This window comes from Candoia aspera, chromosome 6 (assembly GCF_035149785.1).
Source record: "Candoia aspera isolate rCanAsp1 chromosome 6, rCanAsp1.hap2, whole genome shotgun sequence".
In the NCBI taxonomy this organism is placed as follows: Eukaryota; Metazoa; Chordata; class Lepidosauria; order Squamata; family Boidae; genus Candoia; species Candoia aspera.
In genome coordinates, this window is record NC_086158.1 from 15,827,501 (window position 1) to 15,853,390 (window position 25,890).

General features: G+C 40.6%; 1 protein-coding gene across 1 annotated transcript in view; it reads left to right on the plus strand.

The window, feature by feature from the left end:
• SLC7A14 (solute carrier family 7 member 14) overlaps positions 1 to 25,320 on the plus strand; it is a 32,719-nt gene extending 7,399 nt beyond the window's left edge. Inside the window, exons 2-7 of the mRNA XM_063306450.1 lie at positions 8,825 to 9,061; positions 9,732 to 9,949; positions 15,753 to 15,899; positions 17,707 to 17,915; positions 19,264 to 20,141; positions 22,938 to 25,320. Of these exons, the coding sequence (XP_063162520.1) occupies positions 8,825 to 9,061; positions 9,732 to 9,949; positions 15,753 to 15,899; positions 17,707 to 17,915; positions 19,264 to 20,141; positions 22,938 to 23,257 (2,009 nt within the window). The 3' untranslated portion in view covers positions 23,258 to 25,320. The remainder of the gene's footprint in view (positions 1 to 8,824; positions 9,062 to 9,731; positions 9,950 to 15,752; positions 15,900 to 17,706; positions 17,916 to 19,263; positions 20,142 to 22,937) is intronic.
• The last annotated feature ends 570 nt before the right edge of the window (positions 25,321 to 25,890 follow it).

Sequence of the window (25,890 nt, forward strand, 5' to 3'; positions counted from 1 at the left end):
CCAGAAAGTGAAAGCCTTAATAAACTCTACTGAATTCCATAACAGTTTGAATAAAGGCATCCTATTAGCTTTGGTGTAAATGACAATTTATTAACATTGAGCTAAGCAGACATACAAATATATTATGAAAATGAAACAACTGATATATATGGATTTCCTGAATATGCTTCCTTACATTCCATACACTAACATCCATTTGGACACTGAGTCTATATGATTCGATCTAGAGCAGTTAGTAAGTTCTGCACTCTGAATGATCTTGGCTATTGCATCTTCTATCATCTGGCAAACTCTGCTGGTTCCATCAAACAATGTTAATGCTTAGTTTGCAACACCCTGCCATCACTAGTCCTTCAAGGAGAACTTGCTGTTGTCATTGCCATTACTGAAGGAAGATGCCACAGCCTAAATCACATGTTGTACATGGATTGGAGAGGTATCATCTTGATTTTTGTCTTAGCAAAGCATCCTGACTAGGCCTGATCAATTGTTCTTTAATTGTCATCTGACATGAAATCAAAACCCCATGGTTCCATGTCTCAGAGGGGCCAGATGTCCATGGAGGAAGCAGAAGGAGATGGGGGTAGTAGAGTCCAGATAAATAATCTGGATTCATGCAGCAGGCTGAGTCATCTCAGCTGAAGGCTTTCCCCCAATATACTAAACTTGGTTAGTGTTCACACTGGTTGTCATGAGCACTGATGGTGAGCAGGAGGGAGCCCCTATCCAGGGGGGAAAACGCATGCGTAGTAGTGAGCAGTCATTCAAAGAGACACAGAACAGGCACACCTTGACTTTTGGAGTTTATCTGTACGGGTTTTCTCACGCTTCTTCAGTTTGTTAGGATTTTCTGTCTAATGTAGCAGTAATAAAACACTAGAGACGTATTCCTCGTCTCAGCGTGGTTCCTGACTGTTAGGACACTGGTAATGGTTCCAGTTGCTTAGCATGTTGTACCTATCCAGCCTGTTTGGTTAGTTAACACTTCAGTATATAATCTGCAAATACAGAATTCTGCAATTTGTTATTTTAGTTGATTTGGAAAGTAGGCTAGTTTACTACAGATCTTTAGCTCTCAACCAGTATTGGCCAAAGATATTTGGCTGCCTAAAATGGAGCCCAAATTGTGTGTTTCTTCACTTCCACATTCAGCTCTAATGCTTTAAAGAAGGTTGCTGCCTTGAACAAAAATATTAGTGGACTCTGGCAGAACCTGGCAATCCTAGTTCAATGAGAGTCCATGTTGTGCTAAAATCTATCTTGAAATTTCTCAGCCATATTCTTCCCTTCATTAAGAGGCTTTTGTTTTTGTACCTTACTTTTGAGGGACTTCCTGTTCAAAATTCTCCTTCTGAGCTTGCATGAGGATGGCAGAAGAAGTAACTGCTGATTTTATTTTCTCATATCCATCTCCGCACTCTCAACTGCCTTGGCTTCCCACAATACGATAAAGCCCCAGTGGAGTTCCTTATTGATATATTCCTTGAGATTAAATAGAACTGTAGAAATCCAGAGAGGCTACTGACTTGCAAAGAGATGCATGCCCCATGAAAGACTGGGCAATCACATATGTCCCTTGGCCATCTTGAAACTCCAAAGGTGCAAGAACACATCAATCCACCCATGATAATTTTACCAAAATTCTCCTCCTCTTTGAAAAATACTTCAAATTTATCTGTTTGTTTCTTTGTTTGTTTGATACGGCCTCCTATCTCACAACAGTGACTCTGGGCAGCATGCAAAGATTAAAACCCAACTATTAAAACCATAACCCTGAAGCCATTCGTGGACAGCTAGGACCACTGAATGGAGCAGAGCTTAACACAGCTGAGAAGCTGCGCACAGAAAAATATTATCTTGAATAGCTTTAATGAGCACATCAGAGAAATACAGGTTATTGATCTTACACACTCAGCCCTCCCAAGCATAAAGAATCACACACTTAGACAAAGTAGGTTTAAACATAAAAAGAGTCTTACTGATTTTATTCTTGGTTTAGTTACATCCATCTTTGGTGGGAAAATGAAGATCCTTTGTTTCTTCTGTTCCCTAAACTTAAGCTAAGAGCTGCATTCAGAAAATGGGAAAAATCCTTCAAGGCCTAAGCATGTGGCCATAATGGAGGGAGAGAGAGCAGCATGCATGCTGCCTCCTCAGTCAGTAGAAGAAGGAGGAAGAGAGAGAGAGGAAGTGGGAGTGGCAACAAATAGCTTCCTTGCACATAGAGAATTGCATCATGGGATCAACTCATCTATATGCTAATTAGGCATGCTGATTTGTTAACATCTCCAACAAACCCATGGTGCCCCAGGTAAGTGACACCTTCCAATCAGAAAACACATCAAGCACTGCCATGAGGAAGGCATGACTCCTGTGTCTAACAAGATGTCGTTGTTTAATAGAGGGGACCCAGAACATACTGTCTCTGCTAGATCTGGTGGGCTGATCAGAAATAATGGGAGAAAGACAGTTCCACAAATAGCCTGGCCCTATTAAATTAAATTCAGTGAAATCCTCTTTCATCAGATTGAAAGGAACTGCTGGAAAATACTGCAAATTGCAGGGATTTATTCATGCATGTGTGCTTGCATGCATGGCACAAGAGTAACTACAAAATAGTCTAATGAAATAGTTGGCTAAGTCGTGTGTTCCTTTAATAGCTGACAAAAATGGATGGAACTAACCTGACCACAAAGAAAATGGGAGTCACCATCTTCTCTCTGTGTAATTTGTCTAACATGAATCTTGCAGAGAAAGGAAACTGGCAAAGTGGGGACAAATGGCTCCAAGAGTTGAAGAAATATAAATAAACACTAACATCTGGAACACAGCTGCATGATAAGATGTTGTCACTGATACCCAGTAAGGCACCTTTGGCCAACCAGGTGTGAATCCAGATGTATAGAACTTGTTCTGAGTGGCAATGAAAGGCTTTATATTTCAACATACTTGGAAGGAACCAAGTTGGGGAAAAATGCTTTAAGGAGCCAAAGAACCTGGATTTTTTTTTAAAGTTATAGCCAGCTCTATAGAAAACTAAACATCCAGCTGTGTTTATTTGTTGCTGAATGATATTATCACACTGATTATCATACCAACAATGTTTTGTTTACTGCTTATGATTTGAGATAGGAAAAGAATTCAAATGGTCCTATTTCCATTTCCAACCAGTTGTTCTACTGGTCTGTTCTGATTTTGTTAAAAAAAAAAAGGAATCATGCCAAATTGAGCAAATCTGCTCCTAATTCAAAAGAACATTAAAGAATCACATTAGAGCCTCTTGTTGGAAGCCCTGCTGTTTATTTAAAAAAAGATGGAACAAACCTTCATGGCCTACATGAATGCTGAACAGACCAATAATCGAAAGCTGTATTCTTTTCACATACACAGAATGACTTGGTTGTAGAATAATTGGATTTCTGGCAGATAATGCCTAGCCTCAAAGGATGCATAAATCTGCTGTTTTACACAGAGAAAAAAAGAGACAAAACTGGGCTTCTGCTAAGAGAGATCATAGCATATTTTTGCTTTGTTAGAAGATAATACTTTTAAATACACAGCACCTTATATAAACTTCATTACAGGTAGTCCTCACTTAACAACCATTTGTTTAGTGATGGTTCGGACTTATGACAGTGCTGAAAAAACCAACTAATGGACGGTCCTCACACTTACAACTTTTGCAGTGTCCCATGGTCATGTGATCACAATTTGGGCACTTGGAAACCAGTTCACATTTATGACCGTTGCAGCATCCTGTGGTCAGGTGATCACCATTTTCAACCTTCCCAGCCAGCTTCTGGTGAACAAAATCAATGGGGAACTGCATGATTCATTTAACAACCATGTGGTTTGCTTAATGCCCGTGGTGATTCACTTAACGGCCACTGCAGAAAAGGTTGTAAAATTGGGTCAGATTCACTTAATGACTGCTTTGCTGAGCAACCAAAATTCTGGTCCCAGTTGTGGTAGTTAAGCTAGGACTACCTGTACTATTAATTTGGCTTCTTTAGTGAAAGACAACAGTATTTCTTCTCTTTCCCTCTCTCATTTCAATACAATTTTTCTGACCTTTATTTAGAAGTTGTGGGCTATTAGTTAAATGGCATTTGTGGCTGGTGGCTACTGGCTGCAGGCATTTGTGGCTCTGGCAAATGTAGGTGAATGACAGATATGGAGAAAGGACATCAGGAAGGACTGCCTTGTTCTCTCCTTCTTCTCTTCTTACCCTGGTAATAGCAGTGTCTCCAGCTCTGTCTTGTTCTGCCTACTTCTGATGGACTCATGATTCAATTCTTAAATTAATATCCAAAGGCATCCAGAGGAAATCTGCTTTAAACTTTCCATTTCTCATTACACTTGCATGATATCATGTCTCTTACTAATTTTAAATCTCTGCTCAAAACTACCTTTCTGGAGCAGCCTCTCAGCATCTTTCTGTTACTAGGGGTAAAATGCTTCTGTTCTGTTATTTCTGCTGGGCTGAATTTGAGGCCATAAGCCTCTCAGATCTTGCCACTTCCATGTTGTTAAAAGCTATGCACACTGTTAGCACTTGGGATGATAATGATAAAGATGATGATGCCAACGCCTTTAATTGGGCATTCACAAAATCAGTCCAAAATTGTCAACATCTTCCAGATGCTGAGTATTCACTAAAATATATTGTGTGTCTGATTCTCTCAAGTGGAATAGATTTATTTGACCTATTTATTTGTTTGTTTATATTTATCTGATAAACTGGTTTAACTAACATGTCATTGTTCATGCAACCTGTGCTTTGTGCAATTTTTGGGTGAGCTAAAAGACCTTTTCAGCTCTCCCCTTCCTTCCAGGGTGCCTCTCCAAAGAGAAGGATTGGACATGTGTGGATTTTCTCTTGGGACCCATTCCTTGTGCCTTCTGGAACAGAGCTTTGGAGGGACAGAATATTATGCAAACATTTCAAATAAAAACTGTAACCAGAGCGGTAGTTCCTTTGTCAGATTAAAGAGAACTCAGTTTTAGTAACTGTATCATCCATGCAATTTTCTTAGCAATACTGCAGAAGGAGTTTGGTAACCCTACTGCCATGAGTTTTTTTTCCCCCAACCTCCCAACTCTAACCTACAGTTCTGGGGTGGTTTTTTTTTTTGTAGTCTTCCACCAACCTGATCTAATCCTGTTTAGTTTAGGAGCCCAGATAAGGTACATCTTTCATTAAACCTTATTTCCCCACAGGCTAAAATTAGCCACCAACTTCACTTTGAGTTATAACAAGTCAAAGCCTGGAAGAGAATATCTATTTTCACTGTGGCATCTGTTTCATAAATCTTTCAGACATTGTTCTTCTCTTGCATTTGCAGATTGCATGCATTTTTAATCAGCTCTGAATAATTACTTTATATGCAAGCCAGTGTGTGAAGGGTCAGCTGCAGGCAAGGGGTGGTGGAGATAGGGAGTTTTTTGTTTTCTTGTTCAAACTTCCTTGTCCCTGAACACCACTGACAGAAAAAAAAGTCTCAAATATCTCTTTGAAAATTGTTATTTCGAAGAGTACATTTAAAATGAGACTGAAATGTACCTGATCTTTGACAATAGAACCTTGTACTATCAGGAACTGACATTAGTGTCTGTGCAGTTTGGCACATTCGGTGGCCTTATTGCAAAAACGGGTAAAATAAAATTGCTACAATTCTATCATATTATTGGAGAAAACCCCCCAAAAACTAATTTGGGAAGAAATGAGGCAGTAGAGACTATTATCAGAAGAGCAAACAGATAATTTAGCATTATCATAATGAACAGTAAACATTTATAGCATGTATTTTGCATGAGTAACTGCTATTTGTTACCCTATGTCATTTTAAATATAAAGAAGTATTCAAGGGCATGCTTATAGGCCAGTGATGTGCAGAAGGTATGTTTTGGAGAAAGTATTCCCCAACTCCATCAAATTTAATTCATCCTGCTGCTTCACCCCACTTGCATTACTGGAGCCCTCTGGTTACATGAAAGAGTAGCAGAATAGCAGAGTTCACATTCAAAGTACAGGTGCGCCTCATTTAGCAACTGCAATTGATTCGAGTGACTTGGTTGTTAAGCAAAGCAGTCGCTAAGTGAAAATCACATGACCCTGACTGTGCTTATGATTTTACTTCAGCTTTCCTTTGCTTTACAGTGTCAGAAGGATACAACCCCAAACAACCGAGTGAACCCAAACAGCAGGGAAGGTTTCCAGAACTTAACTCACAAGGAAGCCAGGCAAAAGGGCAAATCTTATAGGGCTTTTTCCCCATTCCCCCACCCTTTGGAATGCTCACCCTGGCGCTAGGATAATTAGCAAGAATTAATGTTTGTATTTACATTCATTGGAGAGGAAGGGATTACAAGAGATTAAGCAGGCACACAATGGGGAATACACATTGAAAGGAATGTACAAGTTCTGGCTGTCTGCTGCTGAAAGCTGCTTAGAGGCAAAAGAAAGCCCTCAGTGTGAAACTGATTAAGGTCTGGTCAGTTTCAGGCAGTAAGTGGGCCAGAGGGTTCTACAGTAATTAACTAATTAATGTCATAGCTTTGCTTGTTAACTTGCAGTTAGCACCTTTTGGGGAAGCACTGCACTGCAGAGAAAAGCAGCTCAGGAAGAGATAGCTTGTTTAGGCAATCTCTCCGCCCTGCGAGGGGGCAAAAAAAGGGAAACAGAACAAGCCAGGCACAGGACAAGGTGATACTGCACCAACCTACTGTGATGGCAAACATGTGACTGAGAGAGAATGCTGCAAAGGTTGTAAATACATGCATTGGTTGCAAAGTTACTTTTTCATTATAATCATAGCTGCAAACAGTTGCTGTCCAAGGCAATTGCTAACAAGGACTACCTGCACAACTGAATGGCAACTGGAGAGGAAGATAAGACAACAGACCTAAGCACACTTCTTTTGACAGTCATCTCCACTAAAATTAATCACTACTTCAGAGGAAATAGGTGTAGGATGGTAAATATAATATTTTATCTGTTAGAAATCAAGCAAAGGGGAAAAATTGAAGCAAATATTTGTAGCTCAGGGTTGAACTGTGGAGTCCTTGGTGCTCTCTGAGCCTTGTTGTTTTCTTGCAGATGTTTCATTGCCAGGCTAGGCAACGAGTGGGCCTCTCTCTTTGCACTGAGGATGTTGCCTAGCCTGGCAATGAAATGTCTGCAAGCAAACAACAAGGCTCAGAGAGCACCAAGGACTCCAAAGGGGGAAAAACACAGCCACTACCCAAAATGCACGTTGCACCTCCTTTGGCTCCCCATCATCTTTTCCTAATGCCTCAGTTGTACAGGACCATTTGGAATTGGGATAAAAAGTCTTCATAATGCATCTTGCAGGGCCCAGAAACTGACCCAAGACTGCCTACTTGCTCTGACTGGGGGATGCTGCCAGAAGCAACGTAAACGTCATGGGCCTGAGCTCTATATCCTTCAAAGTACTGTATTAGGAAATATTGGGTGGCTACAGAGAGCCCTAGCTTTTTATTAATGGAGGGATTTGGGTTTAACATCTGTTGAGTTTCCTCTTTTGTAATAGGTACAATGTGCTTCCTAATCTCTTGATAATTCCTTCACATGGATGGGAGCATGGCTGGAGCACTGTTTTCTAATGTTCTGATCACTGTAGGACACACTTTTCTTTCCGAGTTAAAACGGTATGTTTCACTTTTCATGCTACTCCAGAAGATTTGTGCAGACTGAGGGTCTTGCTCTCAATCCAGCCCTTCTGCAATATTTCATTGGGTCAGTTTTCTCCTGTCCTCACCAATATAAGACATGTGTGCTAGACCCATTCTGTTTGTAACTTACCAGTACTTATCCCTGAAGTCTACAGATGCAATTATCCAACCAAAAAATCCCCGTGGCTGCTGCTATTATTAGGTCCCTGCTCCAGAAAAGAACCAGTTTGAAAACAACAGAAACTAAAGAGGATGAGAAACACAAATCTGAGGAATATTTCATTTTATTGCTAGAGTTTATGTGCTGCTTCAATCAAGAGACAAATCAGCTTACAGAGCCACATTAAAGCATTATAAATACTATCAGAAATGCAATGCCCTTACCCTTAACACAATAAAAATAACATACTGAATTAAAATGATCATCCAAATGACTGTCTGTCATACCTTTTACACAGAGCACCCTACTTTCAATTGCTGGAGCCTCCATATCTTCAGTCCCCAAAGGCTGTATGGCAGTGTTTCTCAGCCTTGGCAGCTTGAAGATGTGTGGACTTCAACTCCCAGAATTCCCCAGCCAGCATGCAGAGAAACACCACTCTATGGAAAAACAACCAATGATCTGGGAAAGTAAGAGAAACCAATGATCTATGTGGGGATTTGTCCTGGCAGATTCTACTTGGAGTAAACCACCTGGAAGGTAGCCATGTCCTAAGACATTTATAGGGAATAACTAATGTCTTGAGTTGTACCTGGTATCAAACCGGCAACCAATGCAGATCCTGCAACAGAGGTGTAACAAGACTATAATGGCTCCTACCTGTTGTGACACAGGCAGCTGCATTTTGCACCAGTTGTAGCTTTAGGGCCATCCCCATGCAGAATGAGCTATAGTAGCCCAGATTCAGATGACAAGGGCATGAGTGACCATTACTATGAGTGGCCATCATCTATTCCCTACAAGCACTTAAAACTTGACTTAAGAATGCCATATACTTCCTTAAAATCTAATTACTTTGCAATCTAGATTTTCGATGTTAGGATATTTGATAGGATTTGAGTTTTGTTTGTTTTATTCTGTCTGCATTCTGATTATTGATGGTTGCATATATTTCTTGTCTCCATTCAGGAGTTTGCTATGCTGAATTTGGGGTGCGGGTACCAAAAACAACAGGTTCTGCCTACACCTACAGCTATGTGACGGTGGGAGAGTTTGTGGCTTTTTTCATTGGATGGAACCTAATCCTTGAATACCTGATTGGCACAGCAGCCGGTGCCAGTGCGCTCAGCAGCATGTTTGATTCCCTGGCCAATCACACTATCAGTCACTGGATGATTGACAGCGTTGGGACTTTGAATGGATTGGGTGAGAATGTCCTGGATGTATACTCTTTTCTATGCCTGATCTTGCTAGTTGGACTCTGAAAAGCAATTGAATTCTGGCTGGAAAATAAATATGCCAAGATGTTACTAATTATTTCATAACCCTATTTCAAGATTTGCAGCCTCCAAGTTAATATGCAATACATAGGGTCAGCCCTACTATTGGGCAGAGTGAGGCAGATGCTTCAAAAGGCAAGGTTTGGGATTCAGAAAGCATATACCACACATGGTTTATCTGTGCCTCTTAACACAGTCCTCTGACTTTTTTTTTTTTAAAGGATACTGTCCTATCACCAGAGTTGGAGAAAGATTCAGCTGCTACTCTGGCCCACTCCTGTGCATGGCATGGGAAAGGGCACCATTTTGTCCTTTGTTCTGGAAGGAAAATATATTAAACAACTGTGGAGATTGGGCAAGTGGTTCTTTTAAAACAAGTTTTCTAAACTTCCCCCAGAAAGACGGAAAAAACACAGAAGCTATGAGGGCAACTATGTGATGGCATTGTCATGTAACTGTTCTGTGAAATGTGAATGAGCATAGCATAGCATGGTAATAAATGCCTCGAGTGAAAGGTTCTCAGAAGTTGACTTTCTCTGCCACCATATTGGTTCTGTCTAGATTTCTGGAATTCCTCATAATTCTTCTTTTCACAGGTAAAGGGGAAGAGTCATACCCTGATCTGCTAGCATTGGTTATTGCAGTGATTGTAACTATCATCGTTGCTTTGGGAGTGAAGAACTCAGTGGGATTTAACAATGTGTTAAATGTGATCAATTTGGCTGTGTGGATCTTCATCATGGCTGCTGGATTCGTCTATGTGAATGGAGAAAACTGGGCTGAGGGGCAGTTCCTGCCATTTGGATGGTCGGGGGTGAGTGAATATTTCATGGCAAGTTGATAGAAGGAAAATTGAGAACTAGTGATAGATCTCTAGATAGTTGACAGTAGATTATTAATGGTTCTGACTAGACAGAAATGCCACAGCCCATGTAAGCAGACTCGGCTACAGAGCTAATTGCTGTCCATCGTTCTTCATTAGAAAGTTCCATAAAAACTGATGTACTTTTGAGATGGTAATGTAAAATTGTGTGGATTGTCTGGGCTTGGAACCTAAGCTGCATCCAGACTAGTTAATATATCAATGGGAGACAAACAGAGAATTCCAGGCATTGGAATAGACTGGAAAATTGAAAAAAATGTCCCAGGTGATAGCATAGCAAACTCTTCTGCTATTTTTGTCCAGAAAACTATGTGGACATGTTTGCAAAGTGACCAAGATTCAAACTTGACTCAAAGGAGCCTTTTATTTGTATGTACCAAATGATGCATGTTAGGGCTTTATTTGCTAAATGAAAGCTATACTAATTCAAATTATACAGAGGACAATGTAGAACAGATTACAAATTTGTATTTACAAAAAATAAGAAGCATCCTTATAGTATCAATTGCACAAAATACATTAAAATATGTAAATTGTACATAAACATTTTCTACATCCTCATGACAATAGTAACTTTTGGGCTATGTGTTTATTTAAAAGAACAAAGCAGAACAAAAATTGTTTTGAAACTTGACATAATGGGATAATTAATGAACATATGTTCCATTCATGCTGAACACATTTACACTGATAACAAATATCATTAGAATCTGAATTGCCCAACAATAACAATAAATAAAAAGCATTTCCTCTACAAATTAGGTTGCTGAAGGAAATGTTTTGCAAACACTATGAGTGGTTTATTTGTCATTTAGCTTGTATGTTTGAGATATCCCATTCCTTTATTCTAAACATAACCATGACAATAATGTTGTAGCTGAACTTGGATTTGTGCACCTTGCTGTCCTAGAATGAACTGCAAAATTTGCCTTCTCATCTTACAGATGCACACCTTTAGCCTGTCTATAATGAGACAGAGCCAGTATTTTGCAAAGTGAAATCCAGACTATGCATGCTTCCATGTACACAAATGGTCTCTTCCATATATTTATTTTACTTCGTCATTTCAATAAAATGTAAATATAGTGACAGTTAACCTTGTGGACTCAAAAGCCACTATGCTTGAGTTTGTATTCTAGGCACAGTGCCCTGAAGGACCATTTGAGTCCAAAACAGATTGGGCTGTGGAATAATAACATTATTATTTATTTCAACTGCAAGTAGTTTTTTCCAACCTTTTGTTCGTTTTTTTTCTTCTGCTGTTCAGCCCTCCACCGGGATTCAGTTAATACTTGCAGCATCCCATGTGCCTTCAAAATATTCTCTGGAGAGCTGGGAGCTTCAGTAGGGAGATTAAAATGCTTTCTTCTATGAGGAGGAGTCAGTGAAGTTCCCAGCATAAATATATGTAACAACATTGCTAGTAACAGCAGAATTGTCTTCCAGAGGTTGTTTGGACTCTAAGCCCTACCAACCTCAGTTAATACAGCCGGAGTTTTGGGATGATAGGAATGTGTCTATTTTTTAAATGTATAAGCCACCCAACTCCATCACAACTCTGAGCAGCTTACAATATAAAACCATTCAAAACAATGCAACATAAAGCAAATGTCTAGAAAAATAACACAACTTCTAACAAACATCCCACAAAAGGTCCATTACCCATGCTAGCCCAAGGCCTGGGGGAAGAGCCAGATTTTAATGGATCATTTAAATAAGCCCTCGCAGGGTGGGAGCCATACAAAACTTGGGGGTGCGGGGAGGAAGTATTCCAAGGGACAGGTGAAATGAAAGAGAAGGTCTGTTTCCTGAGTCCTATCAGGTGACACTGTTTAATGTATGGGACCTGGAACAAGCCCACTGGGCAGAAACTACAGAGGGTCCCTCAGATAACCAGGTCCTAGACCATGAAGGGCTTTATAAGTGATAAACAGCACCTTGAATTACACTTGGAAGCTTACTGGTAACCAATACAACTCATGAAGCAGAGGCATAATGTGGATATATTGTGGCATGCTCATAATTGCTCCTGCCACTGTGTTCTGGACCAGCTGTAGCTTCTGTGTGGTCTTCAGGAACTGCCCCTTATACAAAGCATTGCAATAATCCAAATGCAAGCCAAGCAAAAATGGGTGCAATTGGTATACATTGGTATAAATTGGAATTTGTACAAAAGCCTTCCTGGTCACAGTTGCCCCATGTTCCTGAAGCAGGAGCTGGGACTCCAAGAAGACTCCCAATTTGTATACCGATCCATAAGGGGCAGCCTTTTAGGACTAAAGATGGAACATCTCCAGACCTGAGTGGCCCAAATACCACAGCCACTCCATCTTGTCAGGGTTGAGCTTCAGCCTGTAACTCTTCATTCAGACCCCCACAGTCTCCAGACTTCAGGACAAGACCTTGGCAACAGCATCTGGTTGGCCCAAGGAAATAATTGAGGACTGAAGACAGTGGGAGAAAGGGAAAAATGGAAAGTTTTATGGATCCTATGGGCTTTAACTTGCAGTTAGTTTCAGGCACATGCACACAGAACGCAGACCTTAACAGTTATTTCCTTCCAATTCTCCAACTTTTCTCCAGGTGATGAGGTGCATCTCCCTGTGATGAAAGACAAAATGGATCTTATACCCCTTTTAAGAGCTCACTTAGGAGAAAGGGTGACTTTTCTGCTTCAGATTGGCTGCTCAGAATTTGAGGTTTGGCCAGTCTCTCCCCTCTATCTAGATGGGCAGGTTTAGATTTGATTAACTCTTTCTGAACCCCTTGGAATTCCCTGACACCCCCCCCCCAACTCCTCTACTTCTCTCTAAATTTTTTTCTTTCCTCTCTAGGCAGAGACCTACTAAATGACCTTTTACTGGTCATTTTCAAATTAACACTCCTCTGAAGCACATGCCTGAATTTCATTCAGGTAAACGAAAAAGAGAACACTTCCCTCCTCAGTTATCAAAATTAAACATGGCCCAAAGGGAATTGCTCAGGAGGGTGAAATTAACAATTCATAAACACAATTACTTTGCTCTCTGAAGGGTTGATGACTTAACAAACTAATTAAGCAATGCATAATTAAATGCGTAGCACCAAAAGGTAGGTAAGTAGCTCTTTGAAAAGAACAATGATACAAGCAAAAAGCAGGTTTGTTAGGAGGGCCAATCTAATAGAATGTACCCATGCCTTCTCTTATTGTGTAATCATCCTGGCTTATTCAAAGAAAATGGGTCACCTTCTATTTGTCACCCTCCCATATTTTCCTGTTAATTCCCAAAGGATTCTCTCCAACCAGGCCAGATTGACATTCATGAAAGAATGTATAAAGAAGAGGGAGGGATTTTTTTTTTACTATGCCCAATGGTTCAGTCTACGTCAGAGTAAAATTATCTCCCACACCAACATTTGCCTTGCAAAATTCACTCTCCTACATGATGGGGGGAATAAAGAAAATAACTTCAATTGTGTCCTTTGCTCCCACAGATTGTTGGCTTTTTTAAAAAAAAAACCATTCAGCAGTTAGGGTTACAATGCTATGGCACGTTTTGTAAAAGAAAACCTAGCCTAGGGAGACATTAGGCTTAGAAATGGTGTTCATCTGAACCGGCCATTTCTGGCTTGCATAGAGGACAACAGCTGCAGTTGCCCAATATGGTTTGGTCACATTTAGTCTCTATTCCAGATGACTTAGATACTGCTCATGTAGGAGATAAATACGCTTTGCTTTTTCTGCTGCCCCTTTACAGCCAGATAATGAAGAAATTGTGTCCCTTTAAAGTAGATCAGATACTAAGAGGTTTGATTTGGCTGCTTGTGAGTAAGAGAAAAGAAGTGGGGGTCTAGCATGTTTGCTTCGGACACTGCCTAATGCTGATTGGCTGATGCTTACAGGTAGACCCCGCTTACTGACTGCCTCATGCAGTGACCTTTCAAAGTTACGACGGTGCTTTAAAAATAACTTTGCAACCAAGGTGTGCATTTGCGACCTTTACAGCATCTCTCTCTCAATCAGGTGTTCGCTGTTATAGTATAGTCAGTTAGTACACATTGTCCTGTGTCTGACCCATCCCCCCCCACACAGAGTGGAGAGATTGGAGAGGAAAGGATTACAAGAGAGTAAACAGGCACACAATGGGGAATAATGCATTAAAAGCAATGTGCTAGTGCCAGCTGTTTGTCTAGTGCAAATGAAAGTGGGATTCCCTGATTCCTTGACATAGATTTTTCACCAAGGATGAGTAGAGACTGCAAATATCTACTCTGACCTCAATTTTATTTTATTGATAAGGTCACAGGACTAATCAGTTAACAAACTACTACTACTACTCTGACCTAGAGTTTAAGTTAACTGGTTAGACTTATAATGCTTTCACCTGAAGGTTTGATTCAGAAAATGCACAAGAGAAAAGAGTTTGATGCCCCCAAGACATGGCCTTTTATTTTCAAAATCACTATTGCTTGATAAAAAGCAGAGTTGGAAGCAATCTTTGCTGGTAATAGAAGGTATTATGTGTTGCTTTGCTTTGAAGGAGCATTCAGTTTTAACAGAATTGCAAGGAAAACTGTTACTGTTCTTCTTGCTGTCTTTCTTGAGACACTTCCTTTCTTTTCCCTTTGCTTTTTCTGTATAATAGGCTCTATCCCTATTTAAATCATGTAACAAGATAAAACTCATATACAGTATGTATGAATAAGTAACATTCTTTCAAAGGAAAAGTCCAAAGGACTGCTTTAAACTGCACATTATATGGAATTCTGTGACTTCTTTTTAATCAAAAAGCAATTGAATGGGTAGCCTGTGGATCAAGACAACACCATAGGAAAAATACACTTTAATGCTTTCTCTTATATTCATTCCCAGTGAAAATATCCATTCTAAAGTTGTGGTCATCCTGTTAGGAAAAATGCATGTATGACATTATTATAGTTATCTACCAGTGTACTATGGCACTGAATCTTAATTTCTGCTACAGCTGCTTTGTGAAACAAAAAATGTGCACACCTGACTCATAAGTAATCAGCAACCTGGTGCCAAATTCTACTTCCTTTGCTGTAGAACTGCACTTCTGCTGGCAAGCTGAGAGAGGCTACTGAAGTACAATATGCTGTTAATTAAAAGATTCCTAGTTTGCAAGGTTTTATTTGTTTTGCATTGGTTTCATCTTGTTCCATGCAGCCCAACTATTTCATCATAAAAAAAATGGGAAGGGGAATAACAGAAAAGTAGTAAGTAAAGCTATTCTACTCAACCCAGGAAATTTATGGAAGTATGTAACGGGGGAGGGTGCATTGATTTGCAGACAGTGCAGGGAGGAAACTTCTAACTAAAGATACAATGAACTTTAACCATCAGGTAAAGCATTAATTAATTAATAGGAGGGACGCGGTGGCGCTGCGGGTTAAACCGCTGAGCTGCCGATCGGAAGGTCGGTGGTTCGAAACCGCGTGGTGGGGTGAGCTCCCGTTGCTAGTCCCAGCTCCTGCTCACCTAGCAGTTCGAAAACATGCAAATGTGAGTAGATCAATAGGTACCGCTTCGGCGGGAAGGTAACGGCGTTCCGTGTCGTCATGCTGGCCACATGACCCGGAAGTGTCTACGAACAAGGCCGGCTCTAAGGCTTAGAAACGGAGATGAGCACCGCCCCCTAGAGTCGGACACGACTGGACTTTATGTCAAGGGAAACCTTTACCTTTACCTTAAAGCATTAATGGGCAACCTTATATGATACTAAATATCTTGCAGGTACTACAAGGAGCAGCCACTTGTTTTTATGCCTTCATTGGTTTTGACATCATTGCTACCACGGGAGAAGAAGCCAAGAGTCCCAACACATCTATCCCATATGCCATCACTGCCTCATTGGTCATATGTCTGGTAGCATATGTATCTGTAAGTAACAAATTTCACATAGTCCTCAATGAAAGTTTCTGCTTTGCAGGATAGAAAAGGTGCATGTAATGGCTGTTTCAAAACAAAAGACCCTGTTTCAAATATTTGTCAGCCAGCCCTGTACCCTGAAGTTAATTCCCCAACCTGGTATCCAGGACAAATTGGATTACAGCTCCCACAGTTCCCAACTAGCATCACAGTAAGTTATCTCAAAGAACAAAAGCAGAGTGATTTGCATTTTTTTTTAAAAAGGTAGTCTAGTAATTTATATCAGGGCTGTCATATCTGGGCTATAAAAATCTAGAGCAAAGAATATTTCTTATGGTCATCCAAATTTAAGCAGCCCAGATATAGGAACTGTAATGTACATGGAGAATACAAGAACAGCTCCAGACTGGATCAGACCAAGGGCCCCCCTTGTTTCTGCATCATCTGCTGGCCAACCAACTCCTTTCAGAAGTCCCAAAACCACAGAGATACATAATAGTTACCTAAAATAGGAGAAAATACCTTTAAAGTCTTCACACTTTGCAAATGTCAACAGTTACAAAACTTTTAAAAAATCCACCAGAGGAAAAAAATCAGCTGGAATTCTGCTCCACTAATATGGGGACAATACCGTAGACAGCATTCCAAGTCAGTGGTCAACAGCTAGTTTTGACTTTCATGAAAAGACAGCCAAAGGAATTTTAACTGACAATCGAATGGGATATTTAGCTTATTATTCTAACAGTTGTAGTGCCAGAGAGAAGAAAGAGGCATTTGTAACATTTTAGTCCTGACAAAATAAAATAACCAGAAAGATGGTAGGGGAGAGGAATAATATGGGAGAGGTATATAGAGGAGGGGAATAATTTCTTCTCCTATCCAGGCAGCAGAAGATCTTAAGCCAGCTTTGCTAACAAAGACTGAGATAAATGTGCTATTTCTGATCTTGTTTTTGCCTATTCTACATTCACGTTCTTTCTTTCATACCCAGAGACAGGCACATTATTGATACACAATGCACATGCTGCTCGCATTACAAATTGCCCCTATTTGCATAATCCTCCCATGCACATCTTCCATGTACTTACAGTTAACTATTGCAAAAATGCTGCCCATCCAACAACTCCATCTATCCTTTGACCTTGCCTACTGATGTTTTGTTTTGTTTTTTAAATCTGAACTCTTGGAATATTCATAAACATTCCACAACTTCTCAGAAGCTGAGCCAATGGCAAGACATGACCCATTTCAGTCAATGAAGCCAGAACTTGATCACCAATAATTATAAGGTCATCTAACATTTACTGCGGGTTTTAATTTTCTCTTTACAGTATTGAACTGTCTACTTTTTAGATCTGCAAAACTAAAGGTTTGGGGCTTTTTTTTTTTTTTAAAGCAGGACATAGTAGTACCAAAGTGATGTTTAGGGTAGCGTAGTTTATTTTTATTCTATTCTATTCTATTATTTTTTACTTGTTCCATTTAGAGGGCTGTCTGATTCATAACAATTCTGGATGGCTCACAATTTAAAAAAGGTAAGAACGATGCAAAACAAACAAGAAATCAAGAGCAGCCCAAAGGCAAATATATAAACTAACAGACAAACAAAAACCCTATCCAACCGAAAAACCCTCTGAAACTGTCAACTTTTTGCTCTCCTCACAGAGTTTTTTACCAAAAAAGTCAAACACCAGCAGAACTATGTTTGATGCTAGTATTTTGAAATAGTGTATTGAAGTTCGATATTAGTGAAGCCTCAAATTTGCTTTCATCTGTGTCGCTCTCCCTGACTGTAATGTATTCCCAATTTCTGCAATAGGTGAGCATCATCTTAACGCTGGTGGTGCCGTACAATGACATTGATACTGAATCACCCCTGATGGAGATGTTTGCAGCTCATGAATTCTACACGGCTAAGTTCATTGTTGCAATTGGATCTGTGGCTGGGCTGACCGTGAGTTTGCTGGGTTCCCTCTTCCCAATGCCTCGAGTCATTTATGCTATGGCTGGTGATGGGCTTCTCTTCAGGTAAGACATTAACACATCCTCACAATGTTGACAACCACAATGCAAGCAAACATAAATGCCTAAAATACTACAAATCCTGACAAGGAGAAATCTGCTGTGAGGTTCTCCTTGAGTGGTTGTTTTCTTCAATCCCGAGACAACATCTCAAAGCAGTTATGCAGTCACACAGACAGGCTATTTTCAGACAGCTGAATGAGTGCAATGGCTCCATGTTCTTCCCTCGTCCTTCCCATCATCTGTCAGCTTCTATGGAGAGAGGGTTGTGGTTTGTGTTTAATTAATATTTCCCATTAAGTTCAAACCAGAAAATTCTAATTTAATTACATAATCAAGATAACAAGTCAGGATCTTCTTTAAGTTCTTTGGCTCAAATGGAATGGGCAACTCTGGTTTAAGCTGGGATCTCCTCACTGTAGAAGTCATGAAGAGAGGAGAGGTGCATATGAGTGCAGTTCTTATCCACAACTTCATCAATCATATATGAAGTCATAGACAATTGTCCATTGTCTATTGCCACGTAAATATTCCAGAGTCACTGTGGTTCAATGAGCAGAGAATTGAATTTCAATATATTTGGCCTACATCTAAACTCTAAACAACATAAGGAGCTTATTTTAGAGTTGAAAGGTTCAATGAGAAGGGACATGCATCAAAGCCAAATTATGAATATTGCTGTGCCAGTAGTGTGTGGCATGTGGGGTCAGCCATTTCATGTGGAGAAGCCAACTGAACTGGGCTTTGACTCATTTCAATATTACTAGGGTCTTTCAGAGGGCAGAAAGCTAAGTTAGCAATGCAAAGCAGGCTGTCTGGCACACACAATTCTGTAGTCTAAGAAAGAGAAACGATGAGGAGGTTTTGAAGGAACAGCTGGACATCACTCTCCATTTCCCCATATCTCATGCTGCTAAATGTTAGGGCAAGTCTGTGTGTATGTTGGAGGAACTGGGTTCTTTTGTCCAATATTTTCCCTTACAGATACTTTCCTTGCCCCATAACTGAATGGAGTAAGTAAAGTGAGCTGCAACTGAGGATACTGGAGGTGGGACAAATTTACCTTATGCCCTATTCTTCACTGAAAGTTTTAAGGAAATGTTGGGGCTTTCCTACATGGTACATTCGCTTTCTTCAACGCATTGTCCTCCAGAACTATGGAGACTGTAACTTACAGAATTCTAAGTCAATATAGCTTTGATCAGTTCTGGCTGGGAATTTTACAGTCTATCCCAACACACCTGAAGGGCAGTATACCATGACATCCTATCCCACCCAACTGTCTGATGCTTTGCCTGTCCTTGATGTCAAGTAGGGAGTTGATGTTATGTAACTTTCCTTCTTTTCTCCCTAGATTCTTGGCCCATGTAAGTTCTTATACTGAGACTCCTGTAGTAGCTTGCATTGTCTCAGGATTTCTGGCAGCACTCCTCTCCTTACTAGTAAGCCTGAGGGACCTGATAGAGATGATGTCCATTGGTACTCTGCTTGCCTACACATTGGTCTCTGTATGTGTCCTGCTTCTGCGGTACCAACCAGAGAGTGATATTGATGGCTTTGTCAAATTCCTTTCTGAAGAGCACACAAAAAAGAAAGAAGGGATTTTAGCTGACTGTGAAAAAGAAGTTTGCTCTCCGGTTAGTGAAGGGGAAGAATTTGCAGGACCCCCCACCAACACCTGTGGTGCAAAGAATCTGCCTTCCTTGGGTGACAATGAGATGCTAATTGGAAAATCAGATAAGTCCACCTACAACATCAACCATCCCAACTATGGCACAGTTGACATGACCTCAGGAATAGAAGCAGATGAGTCTGAAAACATCTATCTCATCAAGTTGAAGAAATTAATAGGACCACGATATTACACTATGAGAATCCACCTTGGACTGCCAGGGAAAATGGACAGGCCTACAGCAGCTACAGGCCAGACAGTTACCACCTGTGTACTCTTGCTGTTTGTCCTTATGTTTGTCTTCTGCTCTTTCATTATCTTTGGAGTGGACTATCTTTATGACCAAAGTTGGTGGGCGATTCTTCTGGTGGTCCTGATGGTCCTGCTGATCATTATGTTGGTCTTTGTTATCCTTCAACAGCCAGAAAACCCCAAAAAGCTGCCTTACATGGCCCCTTGTCTGCCTTTCGTCCCTGCATTTGCTATGCTCGTGAATATCTATCTCATGCTGAAACTTTCAAAGATCACTTGGATACGGTTTGCCGTCTGGTGTTTTGTGGGTATGTCCTGAACTTGAAATGGGAGTAATCAAAGCAGAGTTTCCAAATTTGAGACTACCCAATATTGTATTGAAACTTTAATCCATGTCGTCTTCGAGGTTTTTCTTGATTTGATGGTACCTTCAGTGTTGGGGGTATGACTTGGAAGCACCTTAAATTGCCTCAAAACCACAAGTAACAAACGGGGGAAATGTTCATGATTTATGAAGCCATGAAGAAACACCATGCCAGCTGAGAGTTGCTGTCCATTCAGCATATCTCAAGAGCCTGAGAGAAATCTATTATTTTCATTAGCATGGAGAAGGGAAATCTCTGAATTGGCTTTTCAAAAATCACTTGACTCAACATCCTAAGGCATAATGTGATTCCAGATATAGCTTATAAAACATGATCTATGACTTAGAGTGCATTGTGTGAACCCACTCTAGTTAAGCCATAGTTAAACAATGATATTGATTAATGAATTACAGAATGCCTTTACATACCTTCACTAGATTGAAAAAATTATCTCAGACCATCTGAGACGACATTTAAATGGGGACTATTGGAGCCTTATGTAAAATGGCCTCATGTTAAATCACATCCATTACTTAAATTTTTACTATATTTGCAGATTATTCCTTTTGATGACCCCTTTTAATCTTTATCTTTTTCTATTGCTTGATCCTTGAATAACCTAGAGGGAGGGAAATGAATGGGTAGCCTCTCTGATTTTTTTTAAAGTTAATTAGGTGATGCATATAGCTTGTTTTGATTGTCTTCCTATGAAAAATATAAAAGTGGGAAAGCTAAAGGAAAACGAAAAATAGATTCCAGACTGTCATTCTCTTACATTGTTCCTTTTCTGCCCAGGTGTCTTGTTTTGTAGCTGAACAATGTAATAAATAAAACATATTTAGGAGGGAGAAAGAGTTTATTGTGGAAGAAGCAGGAATCATAGAATCGAGCCAATTATTTATTTATTTGTTTATTTATTTATCAAATTTGTCACCACCCATTTCGTCCCACGAGAGGGACTCTGGGCAGTTTACAGCAAAACAATCAATAAAACAACAAATATACAATAAAAATACAATATATAGAAATACAGTATCCAAAAATACAATTACAAGTCAGCAAAAATTATGAATAAAAATAGAATCCAAATGGCAAATGATCTAACTTAGTCCTCGTATGCGACGAGCGCTCTAGGGCACTAGCCATCCCCAAACATATGACTCCCCTCCCCACCCCAAGCCAGGTAGCAGAGCCAGGGCTTCAAATTCCTCCAGAAGGCCAGGAGCGATGGGGCTAGCCTCACCTCTGGGGGCAAGATGTTCCAGAGGGTGAGAGCTACTGCAGAAAAGGCCCAACTCCTGGACCCCACCAGACAGAATTCTGTTACCGACGGGGTCCACAACATGCCCTCTCTGCATGATCAGGTGGGACAGGTTGATGTATCAGGGAAGAGGCGGCCCCTCAGGTAACCTGGCCCCATGCCATGTAGGGCTTTAAAGGTGATGGCCAGCACCTTGAACTGGACCCAGAAGCAGACTGGTACCTAATGCAGCTCGAGCAGCAAAGGTGTTACATGCATCTTTCTAGGGGCACCAAAGATAGCCCACGCAGCTGCATTCTGGACCAGCTGTAGCTTCCGGATACCCTTCAAGGGTAGCCCCATGTAGAGTGCCTTGCAATAGTCTATATGGGAGATAACAAGGGCATGAATGACCGTTCGAAGGGCTTCCTGATCCAGGAAGGGGCGTAACTGATACACAACACGAAGTTGCGCAAAGGCCCTCCTGACCATGGCCACCACCTGCTCTTTGAGCAGGAGCCGTGAGTCCAGGAGGACCCCCAGATTACACACCGGGTCTGTCTGGTACAGTGCTACCCCATCCAGAACCAAAGAGGACAAAGTCCCAGATACGGAAGAGCCATTAACCAGCAGCCACTCAGTCTTACCAGAGTTCAGCTGAAGCCTGTTGTTACCCATCCAGACCCCTACAGCCCCCAGGCACCAAGAGAGGGTAGTCACAGCATCACTTACCTCACCCAGGATGGAGATGTACAGTTGAGTATCATCAGCATATTGATGATACCTCATCCCATGGTGACAGATGATCTCACCCAGCCGTTTCATGTAAATGTTAAAAAGGAACGGAGGGAGAACCGAACCCTGCGGCACCCCAGTGTTTATATTCCATAGTTGAATTGTAAGGGTTATAAAGTAAACTATTCAACTTTATGGCAGTGAATACAGTGGGCCTCTGTGAGTTGCCTCCCCTGGGCACTTCATACTATGGAGATGACCCTGCTCCTCAAGGCTGTGAGGCAACACAATTTGCCCCAGTGAGGTACTTCTCATTGCCTCAGATACAGAACTCATATTCAGGTTGCCCAGAGCAACCTCTCCACATATTTGAAGATGTGTAAAAGCTTTTTCTGGGCATTGGGACTGCTGGAAGAGGCCTCAGTAGCAAGGTGAAGTGAAACAATATGGCTGCCTTACTTTGCTTTAGAAGTGGGAGGAAAATCCTGCGTTATTTCCTGAAGCAACTTTGGAAGGGTTATCCCATTTCAAGCATTGTCAAAGTGAAGTGCCTTTCAAAGCTTTGTACAGTCATAATGTAGGACAGCCTTCCTCTTTAGCAAAAGCAGTTAAAAGAGGAGAAGACACAGATTGATCAGACACGCTATGATTACTTTCTGTCTTGCTCATAGCTCTTTCAACAAACCATGATTAAAATGAAACATGGCGGACATGATATGTGAACATAGTCATTGATGGGCCATATTCTCTCCTCTTTTCTCTAGGGCTGCTGATTTATTTTGGCTACGGCATATGGAACAGTACACTGGAAGTCACTGCTCGAGAAGAGGCCTTGCACCAAAGCACCTACCAGCGTTACGATGTTGATGTTGATCCATTCTCAGTTGAAGAAGGCTTTGCCTCTGCTGAGAGTGAAAAGTACCAAGACTGGGATCCTGCTGATGACAAAGGTTTCTCTTATCAGCAGATGACAGAAGGAAAGGAAATCAGTCGGACAAGCAGCAAATCAAAAAACAAAGCCAAACACAAACAGAACTCAGACACGTTGATTTCTAATGATGAGTTAGACTACTCGCCAGAGTAGATGTGATAGAAACATAACAATTTCATTTTATTTTATTCGGTCACTAAGCTAACACTTGGGCTGAAATTCAGTGGCTGTATTCACACAACCTGTTCAACCTGGTTACTGAATTCACCCATTTTGGGGATTAATGTTTTGAACCATGATGGCCTAACTGACTAAGCATTGTGGAGTCCTTGGGGCTCTCTGAGCTTGGTTGTTTGCTCGCAAATGTTTTGTTGCCTGACTAGGCAACATAGGCAACTAGTCAAGCAATGAAACATCTTCAAGCAAACAACCAAGCTCAGAGAGCACCAAGGACTCCACAGTTCAACCCTGAGCCACAGATGTTCTCTTCTATTGAATAAGCATTTCCACAACATGGTGAGCCGCATGAGTTACTAGCAAGCTCAACGTATTGTGCAAATGCATTTGTGAGACCCTTAACTGACCTGGTTAAGAGTGTTGTGTGAACCCAAGCAGCAATTTCTTTTAGTTCTCATTTCAAACCCCTCTTATCAAGGTTGGGATCCTTCTGCCAGTAATTTCATCACTCACTCTCTGCTCTTCGGGTTAGTTCTCTCAAGGGTTCATCCTTAATCCACCGAAGGTCCCGCTAAAGGAATCAAACCCTGATTTCTCTCCACATACCCTTCCAGCTCTAATGTTGTTTCACTTAATGTTGACAGCAGCTGATTCTTTGGATAAGCTAGGGTAACTTGCAAAGCCTTTCTAGAAAACCCATTGCATGAGATGCCTCCTGTTGCACTGACTCAAGTTTTCACCAGAAAATGCATCCAACAAACTATCAACCAATTAAATCAGGTTCCATCGGTAGAGAAAATGTTAATATTTTCATGCTTTCCCCAAGAACAGGAGCAGACAACCTTTTTTGTACTCAAGGACCACATTTTTTCTCCTCCTCCTCCACTTTGTGGACTTCAGATGGCATGACAGTGATGTTGGGATGTCATCCAAGGACAGTGTTTTTCAACCTTGGCCACTTGAAGATGTGTGGACTTCAATTCCCAGAATTCCCCATGTCTGGCTGGGGAATTCTGGGATTTGAAGTCCACACATCTTCAAGTGGCTGAGGCTGAGAAACAGTATCCTAGGAAATGGAGCTGAAATATTGCTGAATAGAGAGCAAGGTTGGAGGCACTGGAATTTAAGTGTAATTGATACGTTAAAAATAATGGCATCTTAATTACATCTATTCAGTTTCTTGTTTTTGTTAATTTTCATGAAAAATTATGTTCCGGGGGAGTGAAAAAGGGTCTAGGAGACAAATTTGGCCACAGGATGTGGGCTCCAGACCCTTGCTGTAGAAAATGCTCATTTGTGCCCATGCTGGTGACTGTCAAGTCATCTGGCAAATAATAGATCAGTGTTTTGTTGTTTTGTTTTGTTTTGCTTTGTTGAAGATAAGATTGGCAAAACAAGGAGGTATGTTTAGGATGGAGCCATAGTATTCCCTAGGAATATGACAGAGGGAAAATAGAGATCCAGTGGTTGGGTAGAGCAAGTGCATCTTTTCACATACCAAAAAAAATTTGCACTTTGGCACACTTAACTTTTCCCATTTGGATTTTGATTCCATACTTGTTTTCTGTTTGTGCCATCTGAGCTAATCCCCATTGACTTTGATTTGTTTCCTGATGAATCAGGGGTGTCCACAGAGTGTGGTCAAAAAAGTCAAGATGGAAGCTGTGTTGGTGCAATCGAAGCTCTGCCTGATTTTTACACGCACTGCATTGCACATGAAAACAGGCAGAGCTTTCAGTTGTACCATCACAGCTGCCATCTTAACTTTTTTTTAACCATTCCTTGAAGATACCTTAGTGATGAATTAAAATATGGCATCGTGTGATAGACCTAGATTTGCATCTTGGTAAGATTTGAGGTTAGTTGGTTTGAAAAGCTTAGTCAGCTTTTTTTTTTAGTCACTAAGGATGGAAGGAAATTTGGTTATCCATATTCTCTGATATATATTATATAGATCAGAACAATACAGACCTGATCTGTACAGTGACAGTAAAATTTCAATGGCATGATACTAAAAGCTGAAATTCAGCAGAATCATATAGCACTGGGTTTTTTTACCCTATGCTAGTTTAGATTATGGTAGTGGAAATCTCATAATAAATTATTCCCTTGTATAATAAAGAGACCCTGCATGTACATATTATTAAGGCTCTTCTACCATGGTAATTTCCTAAGCACAACCCCCCCCCCTTACTTTATTGTTAAAATCATAAGGACAGCCCTGTGGATCAGGACCAGGACCATCTTAGTATGGCATTTTGTTTCTCAGACTGGCCAACCAGATGTCTCTGAGATGCTTGCAAGCAAGTGATTGTGTCTTCAGACACACCCTTCTCCCACAAATTCTTCTCTGCAATTTATATTTGGATGCATTCTGTTGCTAATACAGAGGTAGCATTAACTTGTAAAGACTAAATGCCCATAATAAACTTGTCCTCTATAAATTTATCCAACTATCTTTAAAGCCATCTAAATTGGTAGCCATCACCATAACTTGTGGTAATGAATTCAACACATGGATTGTATGTTGTGTGAAGCAAGTGTTTTGTTTTGTTTATTCAAAATCCCTTTCTAATCAGCTTCATTGGATGACCTCTCGTGTTTTGAGA